This window comes from Vombatus ursinus, unplaced genomic scaffold (genome assembly GCF_900497805.2).
Source record: "Vombatus ursinus unplaced genomic scaffold, bare-nosed wombat genome assembly UNPS02010548.1, whole genome shotgun sequence".
Lineage (NCBI taxonomy): Eukaryota > Metazoa > Chordata > Mammalia > Diprotodontia > Vombatidae > Vombatus > Vombatus ursinus.
Window position 1 is genome coordinate 8,708,510 of NW_020950326.1, and position 16,900 is coordinate 8,725,409.

General features: G+C 37.4%; 1 protein-coding gene across 7 annotated transcripts in view; it reads right to left on the bottom strand.

The window, feature by feature from the left end:
* Positions 1 to 16,900, bottom strand: part of CLASP1 (cytoplasmic linker associated protein 1) — a 349,545-nt gene that overhangs the window by 205,458 nt on the left and 127,187 nt on the right. For all 7 annotated transcript variants that reach the window (XM_027854750.1, XM_027854751.1, XM_027854749.1 and 4 more), the window contains exon 8: positions 6,923 to 6,990. In XM_027854750.1, the coding sequence (XP_027710551.1) occupies positions 6,923 to 6,990 (68 nt within the window). The remainder of the gene's footprint in view (positions 1 to 6,922; positions 6,991 to 16,900) is intronic.

Here is a 16,900-nt window from a genome sequence, read left to right on the forward strand (position 1 = left end):
ATATAGCTATCACTGCTATTATGTTCAGAATTGGTTGCTGAGTTTTCCCAAGTGAGATTTCCAGAGTCCTGGATTACTTTATAGGTTTGTATAACATTTATGTAAACCTCATCATATCAATCCAGCTAAGGAAACCCCTCCAATACTCCACTGTGAAAAAAGAAATTGCTAAATCATTAATTGATTAAACCATTCAAACAAAAGGTTAAATCAATATAAACCAATGAAGTAGTACAAAACCCTTACCAGAATTTATTTATGTTAAAGCATATGACATGGTTGATAGAAAGCTGAATGTGAAGTCAGAAAGACTGGGTTCAAGTACTGCTTTATCTAATGACTATGGGCAAATTACTTCACCTCTGAAAGACTCAGTTTTCTCACCTGTAAAATAAGAATGATAAGAAATGCATCTACCCTCATAAGCTTGTTGTTAGGACCAAATGAGATAACAAATTTAAATCATTTTAGAAACCTTAAGACATTATGTAAATTCTAGCTATAATTGTAATGATAATAATAATTATTAAAAAGAAGCACCTGATTGCTACTTCAGTTGTTCATGTCTTAGTGACTTCCACAAAAATTAGATTACACACTAAGAAAAGCATCATAAACTTTCTCCTACCACAAAATTTGAAGTAATCTTGAATGTACCTTCATATTAAAAAATCAATTTCAGAAAAATGGCAATAAAGGACCACATGGCCTATGGCCCAGTATCTCTAATCTTTTAGAAGAACTTAAACCAATCCTTTTCCTGACTCTCAGTTCTAAAAGCTCTCTAACTGGTGTGCAGAAATAACTCATAACATTAATATTACTTATTACCTAACTTAAGTACCTTCATCAGTATTCAGTAAATATGAAGGCCAGTTTAAATATGACTTTTTCTGGTTCTTTTGCTGGTTCTTCTACCTTAGCACAACTCCGTAGTATAGACATTCCCCAGGGCACTATTCTCTTCCCTTCTTGTCACTCTTATCTTTACTGAGCTCATTCATTCCTATCAATTCCCAACTTTCAATTATGAAAATGACAATCTTTTTCTTTAGTTCCCCAGATCTCTCCTGAGTTTTAGATTCCTATATCCAATTGCCTATTAGACATTTCCACCTAGATGTTAGGCAAGTATTTAAAATTCAGCATTTCTAAGACTAAAACCTTAACCCCCCCCACCCCCAAACCTTCGCTTTTCCCTGTATTCTTTATGCTATTGGTTCTTCTTTTCAATCTTAGGGCAGCAAAGTGGCGCAGTGGACAGAATGCTGGGCCTGAAGTCAAGAAGATCAAAGTTCACATCTGACCTCAAGATAAGTACCTGCTGTGTGAACCTGGGCAAGTCTCATAACCTCTGTATGTTTCAGTTTCCTTGTCTATAAAATGGAGATAATAATAGCATCTACCTCCCAAGGTTATTGTGAGGGTCAAATGAGATAATTGTAAAATGTTTACTGCAGCGCCTGGCACATAGTAAGCACTACATAAATGTTAGTTATTACCATCATCATGAATACTATTATTAGTAGTAGCATTATTCAATCTACCACAAACCTTCAAAGACAGCTTTGGATAATGTGTAAAATAACTACAACAAACAGGGACAATAACAGGGACAATACTAGAAGGCAACTCAAGACAAATGCAGCACAGTGTTAGAACTATACAGGCTGAAGTACACACTCTGTAGGAGTAAAGAATGGCGGGTACTTTATAGGTCAATGGTGATTATACTACTAGGGAGTTCTGACTGGTGATTTTCCAGAAATGTGTTTTGTGGAGAAGGGTGTTATCTGGGCATTGGTTAATGTACCTTTTGTGTCCAAAATATCCTCCTGGATTAATTTTAATACCAATCATTACAAGAGGTACTAAGAACTACAGTGAACTCAGTGTGAGTAGAAAGTGGCAGATGCAATATAAAAAATTCATGGTGTTAGAGAAAGACTAGACCTCAGAGGTCATCTCATTCAACTCCCTTTATTTTAAAGATAAGGCAGCTAAGGCCCAGAGAGGCTAAACTGCTTGCCCAAAGTCATACAGATCAGAAAGTATCAAAGCAGAATGCACCTAGATCCTCTGGCTTCAAATCCTGGGCTCTTTCCACGCTGTCAAGGTAACTTCTTCAACACCCCTTGGCAACTTGTCAGGTATGGAAGGCAGGGAAGAGGGAAGAGCCAAAAATGATTTGGAGATTTTGAACCTGGACTACTGCAAATAAATACTTGTTGAATGGATGGGGGAAAAAACCTAGGCTCCCAGGAGAAAGGAACAGAAGGATAATCTAAAAATGTTTCCCATGTTACCCATGCAAGCTGGCATCCCAGCCTTAACCCTGTCCCACACACTAACACAGGAGATCTGCATGAACTGATAGCAATGAGAGGAAACAAGAGGAGATAAAGAATATTTAAGTTCCACAGATATTTTATGAACAGATCATATGCAATCTCTCAAAAGGCCATTCATCAGGTTTTGCTGCACTATTTATGTACAAAGCAATCTCTGAGGTCACTGCATTTTATTTTTTTTAAGCACTGGAAGTAAGTAGCCTCAGGAAGTTTTCTAAGCAAGAAGCTAGAGCTGGATATCTAGTAATTACTAACAACATGGCATCTATAATTTTCAAGTCCTGGTCTCCTGGACTAGCCTATTTATAAAAAAGTCTTCAATTAGGGAGAGTGCATAGAGCTCATCCTCCTAAAAGAGAAATTAACTTAGGATAAAGAAAAAAAAGTTTAGAGCTGTAAGGGAGCTTACAGAATACACCTATGATAACAGAACACAAGAAAGGAATCACAAACAGTACTCAACACAATCATGCGTCAATATTTCATTTCTCACTAAGGCCCAGAGAGGCTAAGCAATTTGCACCAAATCACACAGATCATAAAATTATCAGAGCCAAAATTCCACCCAGATCCTTGACTTCAAATCCAGGCTGCCATTTTCCATATTCTCAAAAAAACCCACCCTCCCCAGTCTCTACTCTATTCTCTCACCTTTTCGTCTTCTTAGGGGGGAAAAAAAAAAAAGAAAAGAAAACAAATCACCTTCTACCCTACAGTTGCTTCCATTCTCTTTCACTGCCAAGTTCTGCTCAGTTCTAATTCCTGGTTTCCAATTTCCATAATCCAGTTACTTAAAGGGGAAAGAAAACAAACACAGCTAATATAAATATAGATTTACTGCAAAGCAAGCTAGCAAGCTGTACTTTCACCCCAGAGAGCACTTCTGCTGCAAAGGGTAATCCTGCATAAGAGAGGGATAAGTGAGGATGAAGGATTTCAACAACTTGCTATGTTCACCATGGAGTGGTGAACATGAAATGGAAAAAGCACCGAGAAGATCTAGGCTGAATTCCTGAATGGTTCTACCACTTAATAATCATTTCTCCTCCAACAAGATATAAACTCCTTGTTGGTTTTGTGTTTGCATCCCCGTATAGCAGAGTGTCAGGCACCAAGTAAGTGCTTAATAAATGCTTGCTAGACTAACAGTGATCATAGCCATTCACTTAAGCCTCCTTCAGCCCATTTCCTCATCTGTAAAATGATGATAAAATTATACTACATAATTTTCAGATGGTTGCATATGATGCACTTTGTAGACTTTCAAGAACTATATAAATTTGAGTTCTTATTCTGATTTTCGTTAACTTCAAAATTCATTTAAGCCCAGTGACCAATGAGGAAAGATAATAATTGTGACAAGGGGGCAAAATCATCCTGGTCCTTATATCCCCAAAACAATCTTATATGTATTTCACTACTATCACACTTGCTCAGCTCCATCTTTCCCCCACCTAAATATCTTCTCTTTCTGTCTCTCGATTTTCTTTATTTCACTGTCAGTTACTCCTTTGCACCCCTCCCCCCAAATTCCCATCACCTACTGCCTTAAGTGTTGAGTACTGAGGGCAGATGTGCAAATCTTCTAACATATTCCCAAGCAGAGGACAACATTACCAAATGGGTATTATGATAGCTCTTGCATGACTGCTACAAATGAGTTTCCCCCCTCCACCTTATACTCAAGGTCAATTATTTTATCAGAAAAGGAAATGGGGTATGTTTGGCATTGTTTACTTTTTGTCAAACAGGTATTGACTAATACTAAAGATCATAATCCCTAAGTGGTTTCAAACTGATTTTAAAGTTAATGGTTCTGAAATCTTTGTAAGTATATATTTTGGGTGCCGGAAACCTAATCTCCAGTTCTTTCTTCACTCAACCTTTTTAAACATTAGTTCAATATTTTAAAACCAAAAGAGATAGAATGATATATGGACACATATTTGAAGCACTGCCATCTGATCAAATTCTAGGTCTTCAAGAAAATATCAGTAGCTCTCCCACCTTCCACCTACTCCCCCAATAACCTTTAGCATTTATAAAAATAAATGACACTGTTCTCTTTTCATGATCCCTCCCCCGTTTACTTCCCCAAATACTTCCAATTCTAATGCAGGGCCTGCTTGGTCACTTGTAAAGCAGCATGGAATAATGAGTAGAGTACTAGATAAGAAGCTAGGAAGCTTTGGATTTAAATCCTGCTTGATTGATCCTGACTGCTGAGAAGCAAGTAAGAAAATATAAAACATGTTCTACAACACTTGAAGTACTAGATAAATTCTTCTCCTCCCCCTTCTCTCCCTTTTCCTTCTCTTCCTATTACTATTATTATCTCTCTTATAAGCTAGGAATATAGAATAAAGTGCTTTTTTATGGCACTTGCTGTATCAAAGATCTGGCTATCGGTCAGTTTGAATTATGTTCTCCACAAATAACATGCTGAGGGGGTGGTGGTGGTGGAGGGGGTAGATCAAGTCCAAGAAATATAAAGCTGATATCATGTGCCTTGTCCTCCCCTAACACCAGCATTAAAATGAACATCCATTGAATAACAACAATTCAAATTTAAAAAGTCAAAACTTTTTTTGTGAAAATTTTTACTGTCCTGCTCAGTACCTCCTTCCCTAGTAATGACAGGTTCCAAGAAGCACCAAACAAGGAAATTCTATACAGAGGTGTGAAAGATAGTGGCTGCCTCTGATACACCAACAATGAGTATATGCACAAGCAGAGACATGAAAATACATAAACTCTATAGCAGAGAGACCATCAGAAGAGGAATCAAGGGGTCTGGATTCCAGGGTCAAGCTCTTAACAATCACTATCAGAGCCTGAATTTCTTCACCTTTTTCAAACATATGTAATAACGGTCTCTACAGGTAAATAATACATGACAACATAGTGCTATATATTAAAAAAAAAAAAAAAAGCAAATAAAAGTCAATTTTGGTATTATGGTCAAAGTGCTGGAGAAGATGAAATGGAAAGGGCCCTCGTCTGCTTGACCAAGGTCATAGAGTGCACAGTGACCAAGTGATTCAATTTTGACTTCTATGAAATCATGAGTTTCCTTACTAATCTGCAAATATCATTGCCAATAGCTATTAGTAACACAAAATGGGCATTCAATAAATGCTTATTGAATGAAATTGAATTCCTTGAGTGTTCTAAGATGAAATCTAACACATTTGACTTCAACCCTTCATGTTAAATTAGTCATATCCTAAGTCAACCTAACTTGTCAAACAGTCTATCTCCATTTCTGTAACTAATTTTTTGTTAGAATTTGTAGGCTTCTTGTTATCTTCATGAAGAAGGTAGTAATTTTACATTCAACCTATGTAAAAGCAATTTGCACCATTAAGTCCAACAATATATTGGAACATCAGATTATTTGGGGTCACCAGTTATTTCCCACTACATCAGTCAGATAGCCAAGTGTCACAGTGGACAGAGTGCTGGGCTTGGAGTCAGGAAGGCCTGAGTTTGAAAATGACTTCAGAAACTTACTAGTTGTATCACCCTGGGCAAGTCACTTCAACTCTGTCTGCTTCAGTTTCTAGAGGCCCTTGACAGTGCATCAGATCTACAACCAGTATTCTGGTACAACAGCAAAAGAACTGGGCCCAGCCTCAGCAAATCAGGGTTCAAAAATCAACTTCACCACTTCCGAGCTGTGTCTGACTTCAAGCAAGTCATGTAATCTCTGTAAACTTCATTTTCTCCATCTGCAAAATGAGGCTAAGAAGGCTTTTGTTAATACCTACTTTGTGTCAATTAAGTGTGAGGCATTATCATTCTGCTCTGACTTGAACATGCTACTCATTTACAAGAACCTTTCTCTAACCCACTTAAGTTAGTGCCCTCACTTTGTGATGATTTTCAATTTATCCTGTTTACAGCTTGTTTGCACACAGCTGTTTGCAGGTTGTCTTTGCCATTAGACTGTGGCCTCCTTGATAAGAGGGACTGTCCTCTGACTTTCTTTGTATCCTCAGTACTCACCACAATGCTTGGCAGAAAGTAAGCACTTAATAAATGCTTAATGACTGATTCATTCAGCCACTTTTAGGCTTATTTACCCAGGAGTTTGGTTCTAATAATTGTCTACAATGACTCAAGTCCAGATTCCTGCATTCCTCACGATTTAAAAGGCTTTTTGCTACCACTATCCTCCCAAGGGCAGGCTTGTTCTATTACATTTTCAACAACTCCTTTCTCCTGGTAAGATAGTATATACAGTATCACAAACAGGTTAAGTCTTCAACTAATTTAATTTTTAATTATTAATGAAAAGGACATGAAATTACTCATATAAATGCTATCACAATGACATGCTATGTTCACTGTTTACTAGTAACAAACAACATTATCTGTTCAAATAGTCACTACACAAAAAAAGAAGGTTGAGAGTTAGCATGTGATTGCTTTTCACAAGTGGTAACTCCAAGGACTTAAGTTCTGGATCTCCTTAATCAGCTAAAATATGACCTATTACAGATATAGCAAATATAATGCCATCATACAAATAATGACTTAATGGTCATCACGATATCTTTTCTACTCACCACTTGCAGACTGTATCATGTTACCAGATCTTTGGACATCATCAAATTTTGTAAAAATTACATTTAACCTGTTTGAAATTAAAAGATAAAAAATAAAATGTGGGATCATTTTATATTCAGTTATGTCAAAATAGAAATGAAGCATCAATAAACACTCGTTAAAATATTAAACATGTAGCCACAAACTAGCATAAACAAAATGTGTGAAGTATACCATTGTAAAAAGAAATACTTCCTTGAATAACTTGACTTATGTCCTGAGGATAGAGAATATTGACCAAGTCTGATAAAGGTGTTCAAAATGTGCTAATAATACATTACAAAGGATTTTCTCTGTCTTAATAATATTGACTAATTCTAACAGAAACAATCTGTGTAACCTGCTAAAAGACTTCAATTGGAAAAAAAAAATTATTCTCCTAATATTTATTTTCACCTTAGGTTTTGTTTTTGTTTTTTTAAATACAAGTCTCAGTTGCTCAAAGCATTCCATTTTGGAAGCTCAACAATTGAATGTGAAAGGGGGTGGGGGGTGGGGAATCATACTTCAAAAAAAGAACCATAATAAAAAGCATTTTAACAAAGTAAAAAAATCTAACAAATTTAAATATGGGCTACACTTGAGATTTAAAAACAAAGCACTCCCAATTCAAAGAACACCCAATGAACTCATATGTTTGACACCCACTTTCATCACCTAATTTAGCACTTTCATAATTTAACCCTTTTCCTTGTCCTGTCTTATAATGGCCACTAATTGCTTCACTTTTTTTCTCCCTAACTCTCCTGGAAGCCTTTTAGGGCAAGGCCCATACCTGGACTTCATTTCTATGCCCCAATATATTCCAGTACCTCCTACAGAGCAAGTGCTCAATAGTTACTTATTAAATATGAAATAGGAGAAGAACACTAAATTTGGAAATAAAACTACCTGTGTCTAAACCCATCTCTATTACTTGATTATCTGTAGCTCTGGGCAAGAAAGTCATTGAATTTCTCTGGTGTCAATTTTCATTAAATTTGAAAAATATGTATTAATAAGCCTCTACTGTGTATAAGGAGACTAGAGACATACAAAGAACAAAAACAAGAACCTGGCTTTAAGGAGCTTACATTCTTGGGGTGGAGGTGGGGGGTGGTGAGAGATGAAGAATGTATAAAAAGCAGCACAGCAAGGCAACAGTCTGGTTTTAAAGCCAAGGCCTGGCTTCAATTCCCACCTCTGCCACTTACTACCTGAGTGATCTTGAACAAGTCACTTGACTTTCCTGAGACTCAGTTTCCTTATCTGTAAAATGAAGGGGTTGGAACAGATGGATTCTGAGGCTGCTTCCAGCTCTAGATCTATGATCCATGTTAACTTTGATAAGGTAATTTAAGAAGAAAGTATTAACTAAGAGTTGGGGGGGGCAGGAGAGGGAAGTAACAGAGAAATCAAGAATAAGGACATTAAGGTTATGAATCTCAGTGACAGGGAGGATATTGCCATCAGCAGAAACAGGGAAATCTGGGGCAAGCACAGGTTTAGAAAAGATCACAAATTCAAACTTGAGGTATTGATTAAAGAGTTAGCTCAAGACAGCCAAGAGGCTTTTGGAGATACGGGGCTGACAAGCAGGAAAGAGATCAGGACTACACAAAGAGATTCAGGAACTATTTGCAGAACTGAATCCATGGAAACAAGTAGAATCATCAAGGAAGAGAATGCAGAGAGAAAAGTAAGGAGGCCATAGAACAGAGTCCTTAGGTACACTACTTCCTATGTGCTTGGGAGAAGGAAGAACCACCATGAAAGAAGACTGAGAAAATAATCTAATGGGAAGAGAACCAAGGACATGACTGTCACAGAAATCAATACAAAAGAGGGTAAAATAAGGGACTGGATAAACTAACTGACTTCTACAGTTCCCTCCACTTTAAAATTCATTGATTCTATTAATGACACGTAAGTTCCATTTCAAAAACGTACTCCATTGATTCCAAATTTTAAACTAAATATCCATCAATCTTTTTTTCCCTCCTGGTTTCCCAGCACCTAATTTCTCAAAACACAAACTTAACAGGCTTGAGCTGAAAAACCCAATAAGGATTGCAAAGGAGTCGTGTAACAATAATCTAGAACAACAATTAGCTGCTAGCAAACTCCCTTTCAAAGTTGGAGGACTAGCACCTCTGGTGTTAGTGCCAAGCCCTTTTCAGGGCTGCCCATCCACCTTCGGTATCTACCTTCACCCAACTCTCACCTGTGACTACAAGAAGTATCAGCATGTGCAGCAGCCACAAGGCCAGTAAACCATCTCAGCAGACAGGCTAAACCAGGCTGAAGGTAACCAAAAGGCCTCAAACCTGTCAGTTAGGGGGATGTCTACCTAAAGCATGTGAAGCCTTTTCCTGGGGGAATAAACAGATGAGAACAATCTGTCCTAACAGCCATGAAGGCTGCTGAAGTAAGTGCTGTGGACCTTTTAGAACCTGGTCAGGCATTGAAGACAACAAGGTCATCCACTGTATCCTAGGCTACCACCAGTCATTTTAACTTCTGTCCTGCAACTGGACTTTGATGACACAGGAAGACAGAAAGAGGCTGACAACTTTGTGCAACTCTGCTTTATTTAAATCCAATTCACACTCAAGTCATCACCTGTGAAATCACTGGTCCTCTTCAAAAACAAACAATAACCTCCAAACCTAGTTATCAGGGGAACCAAGAGAGCCTTTCTCTCTCACAAATCCAGGAGCACAAATAGTTTGTAGCTTCCTCCCAGATGCAAAAGGTAGAATACTTGAATTCTCTATATTAGCATCTACAGCACTTTGAAAATCATTGCTTTACACAAGGCTCGTTCTTCCAATTTCATATGCTTTCAAACTGTGCTTCTTTTTAAGAAATTAATCACTTGGATTAAGGGCCATGCACTGCTTGAATGACTGCCCAAGAAAAAGCACCACTGGGTGGTCTTAATCTTTCATTTCAGCCCACAGACATTACAGTAACCAGGCTCCCTACATACCTGTAGTAATGGAAGATGAGGGCGTAGCTCAAGTTGGTAGACAAGGGCAACTACAGAGCCAACAGTGTCAGAGCAGAACGTGTGTGTGTGTGTGTGTGTGTGTGTGTTGTGTGTGTGTGTGTGTGTGTGTGTGCGCGCGCACATCTGTTCTTTTGGAAGAAAGTGATTTTATTCCCTTTGAGAACCTTAGTATTTTGTGCCTTTTGCATATGTATGATGCAATGCTTTTAGAATAGTTTTACAGTACTAAAGTTCTATTAACAAAAAAAAAGTTAATCCCTGAATTTTCTTCATTACTTTTAAGATGCATATGCTTTTTTTTTTTTGCAATTGGGGTTAAGTAACTTGTCCAGGGTCAATGCCTATCCACTGCACCACCTAATGCCCCCTAAGATGCATATGTTAATAGCACTGCTAGATAAAGAAGAAAGAAGGAAGAAGAAAGAAGAAGAAAGAAGGAAGAAGAAGGAAGGAAGGAAGAAGAAGAAGAAGAAGAGAGAGAAGGATCTATATGTACAGCAGCTTTTTTTGTGGTGGCTAAGAACTGGAAATGCCAATCAATTGGGGAATGGCTAAACAAGCTGTGGTGTATGATTGTAAATGACAAGCAGGATTTCAGAAAAACCTGGAAAGACTTACATGAATTAATGCATAGTGAAGTGAATAGAACCAGGAGAACACTGCACACAGTAACAGCAACACTGTTCAATGAAGAATTGTAAATGCCTTAGCTATTCTCAGCAATACAATGTTCCAAGGCAATCCCAAAGGGTTAATGATGAAGGATACTATCTGCCATCACAGAAAGAACTAATATTGATAGAATACAGACTGAAGCATGCTATTTTTCACTTTCTTTTATTTTTTTAGTGTCTTCTTGTACAAAATGACTAATATGTAAATATTTTACATAATTACATATGTATAACCTATATGTGATTGCTTACCTTCTCAGGAAGGAGAGGGAGTGATAGAATTTGAAAGTCAAAACTTTAATTAAAAATGTTTTAAAAATTTAAAAAAGATGCTTATGCTAATATTAAATGACAAATTCACGCTTAAATATAAGCCCTATACAATTAATTCTTTACTAAACATAAGCATATAAATATATCACAAAAAGTTCCTGATCAGCCAGGAGGAAGTCAGTCAGATGAATAAGAGAAGTAAGAAAGACAGACTGACTCACTGTCATCTGAAACCAAATATTTTAATGACTACCTACAATTTTGAATTATCTGAAGCTTTTTCTCTAAAAGCACCAAGAAACTGTTTTTTAAGCACACCTGTGCCAATTACCCTTGAAACAGCAAACTATATTAACTATGTTAAAACTATGCTAGTTAATTGGTCTATGCTACAGTAAAATGCTAAAAGATGGCTATTATTGATGAGCAAAGTTGTTATATGCACAGCTCCTGTCTCTTCCGTGAAAACTGTCACCAGGCAAAAATAAGCCAGAGCCCAATGGCATGTAGATATTATTATGCTAACAAGACACTAGGATGAAAGGTGGAACTTATGTATCTTCTGCTACTATGAGAAGATGAAGACACTGATAATAACCTATGTTGTTGGCTTTAACTCTCATCATTCCTTTTAGCATACCTTATACTCTAACCAAACTAGAGTAGTCAAATGACTAGTGTTTTCTTACAGAGGACTTGACTGGATTCAAATCCTAGTTCTGCTACTTACTTCCTATGTAACCTAAGCCTCAGTTTCCCTACCTGTAAAATGAAAGTGGAAAACTAAATGATTTCTAAGGTCCCCTTCAGCTACAGATCTATGTTCCTATTATCCTATGATTTATGCCTTTTACTCTGGCCATTTTCTTTTCCAATAACATCCAGCCTTCAACCCTCTAACTGTTGAAATCCTGCCAATTATTCAAAACCTAGCTTAAATGTTACCTCCTCCAGGATAGGTTGGCTTATCTCCCCCATGATTTACCTCACCTTATTTGGACCAAACACAGCATAACTCTAGTGGTCTTATCCATATGATGCTTTATACTTATGTATGGTATTTGTTTGAAGTTACAAAATGAATGAAAAACCATTTCCTGAGTTTTTACAAAGTGCAGGAAATACAAACAGAAAACTAAGACTGTCCCTACATTAAAGGAGCTCCCATCTAATTGGACAGCGCCACTCCCAGCAATTGCTACGAGTCTGGATGGAATAATGTTAAGGCCCCATTGGGGGTTGGTGGGGCCTGGCTCATGACCTTTGGGAAGGACTGGAGTGGAGGTAGGGCTCTGGATTTCTTTGTGTAGGGGTAGAAATTGAGAGTGGAAGATTAAGGGAGGGAGTCAGGATCTAGCCAGAAGAGAGAAAATGGAACTGACAAGACAGTAGGGGGCAGGGAAAAAGAACTGGACTCTGAGATCAGTGGAAACTGGAGAAGGGCAGGTAGACAGAAGGAGAGCCACGGGCACTACTTGCCCTTGCTGGGAAGATCTTTAACAGTTGTTATTATTATAACATTACTGTGTAATTGTGTATATGTCTTATGCCTTACTAGATCATAAACTCTATGAGGGCAGGGACTATATTTTCATTATCTCTACACCTCTCCCAAAATGCATAGCAAGGTACTTTGTGTTGTTGTTGAATTATTTCAGTCATGTGTGACTCTTTGTGACCCAATTTGGGGTTTTTTGGCAAAGATATTGCAGTGGTTTGCCATTTCCTTCTCCAGCTCATTTTAGAGAAGAGGAAACTTAGGTAATCAGAGTTAAGTGACTTGCCCAAGGTCACATAGCTAGTAAGTGTTTGAGGCTGGATTTGAACTCAGGAAAATAAGTCTTCCTGATTCCAAATCCAGCACTCTATCCACTGTGCCGCCTAGCTGCCCTAAGGTGTTTTATACACACTACTTAAATGGTTGTTGAAAGAATATAAAACTGAGGCAGCTAGGTGGCACAGTGAATAAAGCACTGGCCCTGAAGTCAGGAGGACCTGAGTTCAAATCTGGCCTCAGACCAAACACTTGACATGTACTAGCCGTGTGAGCCTGTGCAAGTCACTTAACCCCAATTGCCTTAAAAAAAAAAAAAGAAGAATATAAAACAAAGAAACTAACAAGAGAGACTCAATCTGTTTACTTATGTTCTGTTGTACAGTTTATTTTCAATAAATATGTTTTGTTAGTTGCTGGTTGGAAACTGGCTCTTTTAAGAAGAAATATAAGGATAAGGTAGCAAGACATTTTTAAAAAATACAAGAGTCAGGAAGCTAGGTGGCACAGTAGATAGAGCTCCGACCCTGGAATCAGGAGGACCTGAATTCAAAGCCAGCCTCAGACACATAACACTCACTAGCTGCATGACTCTGGGCAAGTCACTTAGCCCCAAATGCCTCCAAAAAAAATTTTTTTTTTAAAAATACAAGAGTCATTCAAAAGTAAGTTGACTAAGTTAATTGCTTATGCATTACAACATATTCAACAACATGTTGCTGATGCACAACAACAAAAAGTCTATCAGCTGAAACTTGAGTGAATGAACCCTCAGTCACAAATGGCTGTTTGTCTAGGTACATATGATGGCTTCATTCCTAAAGCTTCACATGCCATTTTTATAAATTTTGTCAACTGAAAATAGCCTCTCCATGAGTTTCAACAAGTTGGCGGTAACTTTCTGAAATAAACTTTTTCAGATTTAAAAATGGAATCACAGCATGTACCTTGCTGGGGACCACCAACTGCCCAAGAAAGCCATCATTTTTACCCAAGAATACACTAAGCCACAAACTATTAGAGCAGTGTGGTTTCACCTTCTGGTACTACCACACATTTTGATATAATACTGGACTAGGCACAAAATTACTACACTCTCCATAATGTATCACAAATTAATTCTGTATGCTTAGGTATTTTTTAAACAACTCCTCTATATCAAAAACTCTATTTAAAAATCCCCACATGATAAACTGGTCTAATTCACTGGTTACTAACCTGAAGTCCATGTGCTGAACCACTAATATTCCATGTGGAAGACCTCAACCCAGAGAAAGGTTTTGGTAAGTTATCTCCCATCTTAATCTCACTTATTAGGCTAAACTCAACTCATCCTTCTGAAGGATAAGGACAGTTAACTAGAGATCTTGGCATTTCAACCAAAATCAGGATGCATAGATCCCTCATTCCAGCTCCTCCAAAGAAAAGCTGATTCATCTAGGGATGAGTCACAAGTTCATTAAAGCTAAATTCACCCATTTGTAAAATGGGATTATTACTACCTATTCCTGTATTTCCCTGATATTATCAAAAATTCCAATTGAATCCTATTATATAGCCTTTAACACTAAACAGAAAAGATCTCTGTATAAAAATATTCAAGTGCCATAAAATACCAAACAATAAAATAATGTGTATAGTTTCTTGTATATTCTTATGTGTTCTGCTTGCCATAACAAGGCATTTCAACCATATCTAGAATAACTAAAATTAAATAGAGCAAACTGAGAATTACTAAAATACTCCACCTCCAGTAATTAGTGCCCTGTCTCCCCAAATTAACTTTGTATGTACTTTGTATTCATTTTGTATTGACTTATTTTTATGTATGTTTCCTCCTGGATGATCTAAGGACAAGTGACTGCGTCTCACTCTTTGTATCATGAATACCTGATACATAGGATCATAACAGGAACGTAATAAAAATGACTGTTACATCAATGAATAAATGATCAAAGGACAGATCTCAAAACAGAAAATGACTTTCACAAGACTCGTATGATCACAGGATCACAGAATAAGAGTGGTAAGGAGCCTTAAAGACCTGGCTCATCTAACCCCTTCATTTGATAGAGAAGAAAACTGAGGCCCAGTGAGGGGAAGTGATTTTCTCCAAGGTCACCCTGGGAGTAAGTGGAAGGACTAGGATTCAAACCCAGGGCCCTTCCCATTTCACCTTGCTAGCAGATGACCTCTTCACACCAATGTCACACCAAACCTACTTAACTTAATAGGAATGGTCAAGCAATTGGACATATACATGAAACACAATTACACGACATTACATTATAAACCATTTTGTTGTTTCTAGCAAATGTTTAACCAAGTCCCTAATTACACATGACAGAATTTAAGGTGTTGCACCAAAAGAATTGTGAAAATAGTCTGAGACAACCAGCACTCTTCTCCAGCAATATCATTTTAGATGTATTTACACCATTGATTCAGTGTTACACTTGTAGTTCAGTTAAAAACTCAATCCATGCACTTTTGGGTAGGAGTGGGGAAGGGAGACAGGAACAAATCAGTCACGTCTCACAATAACGAAGAAGCTGCATTGATGGGTACCCACTGAGGGCTCACAGCACTGTGCTGGTGCCACGGAGAGAAGACTACCCGGAAGAAACTCACAGTTAGGTTGAGGAGACAAGCCAAACACACAGAAAAAGATAACACAAGACAGGAAAGCATGAGTACTGTAGGAATGATAGAGACAATAATTGCTATGCAAGTGTTTTCAACATGTGCTTGACAGTATTTAGATTTCAGATTTTCCAGTCAGAAGTTACTAAATTGACATGACCCCCACCGTAAAATTGAGCATTTTCTTTCCCACCTCAGTAACAGAATTCTATCTTCAACAGTGCCATTAAATGAAGTTATACAGTTTATTTACTACAGAAAAAAATTATTCCAGTGCAAATTCTTTGTAAATGCAACAGAATGACATATGATAATTATTTCACTGAGGGATTAGATGTTGCACAGTAGCTATTCAGCTTCTCCCCCAGAATTACACTACCTGAATCAAATGTTAGTATAGACAAAATATACCACATGGTTCCTTCAATGCTCACCTTAGAAACGTAAATTATGTCTCCTCTTCTCTCATGAAGAGTTATAGGCTCTCACAATAAATCTCCCACTCTACTGATACAGATAAAAATAAGAGTGTACAAAGCCTCTATCCTTAGGCAGACTGGTATTTCAAAGATTTTTAGTTCTTAGTTCTTCAGTTCTGATTTTGTATACTTTGATTTTTTTTTCACACAAGATTGAAAAACTATGTTGTTTTCCCCATAAAGGAAGGTAGAAAATGATTAAGAAACCATGCTAAAACCTAAAAACTGTCCTAAAAATATATGTGTGTGTGTGTATATACATTTATATATATAATATAAAAGTTCATTCAAATCTAAGATTAAGGAAAGTGTCTTTTCACTGTTTCAAAATGATTTCACAGAAGAACAGTAATTCTCAAACCTATTTTAGTGAACTCTATATAAGAAAATCCTGCAAGAGAAAGAAATTACCAAGTACAATAAAATGAAGAAAAATAGCTGCTTACTAGTAGTACCAGAAAAGATGAAGAGAAAGACAGAAAAGGGAAAGCCCTGAGGGGGAACTAACAAAGAAGGGAAATTAAAGCCTTCCTCAAATCACTCCAAAGTGGAGACTTTCTTCTCTGATGATCCATCAAAAGCATCCTTCCCTACCTTCAAAACTCACTTTGTTGTCTCATCCCTCATTATCCAGCTGGCCCAAATAAACAGTCAGGGAAATGTGAAAACTAAACAGAAAAATCTACTGTGCTCACACAACAACAAAAGATTCTAATATGATGTATCAGAATTCCAGAATATTCAAATACTTAAGGCAGCCACTTACAGCCAAATATATCATAAACTTAACTTCTAAAATGATGGTATGAAACATGAGGGGCCACATACTGTTTGGAGAATGAAGTAGAAAGTAAGCTGCCAGAGTCCAAGGCACCGGGAAACCTCTCTCAATAACAAGGGAAAAACAACAACAACAACAACAATAACCACAAACCAGGTTCTTCCACTGGTGTGAAGGTTTTCAAAGAAAGTGCAGCTTACTTCTCCAAGGGAAGCGGATCTGGAGTTAGAGGATCCAAGTTAGTCACCCTCAGCTTGGCTACCCACTATTTGCGTAAGCCTAGACAAGTCCCTTAATCTCTCAGGGTCCCTGTTTCTTCATC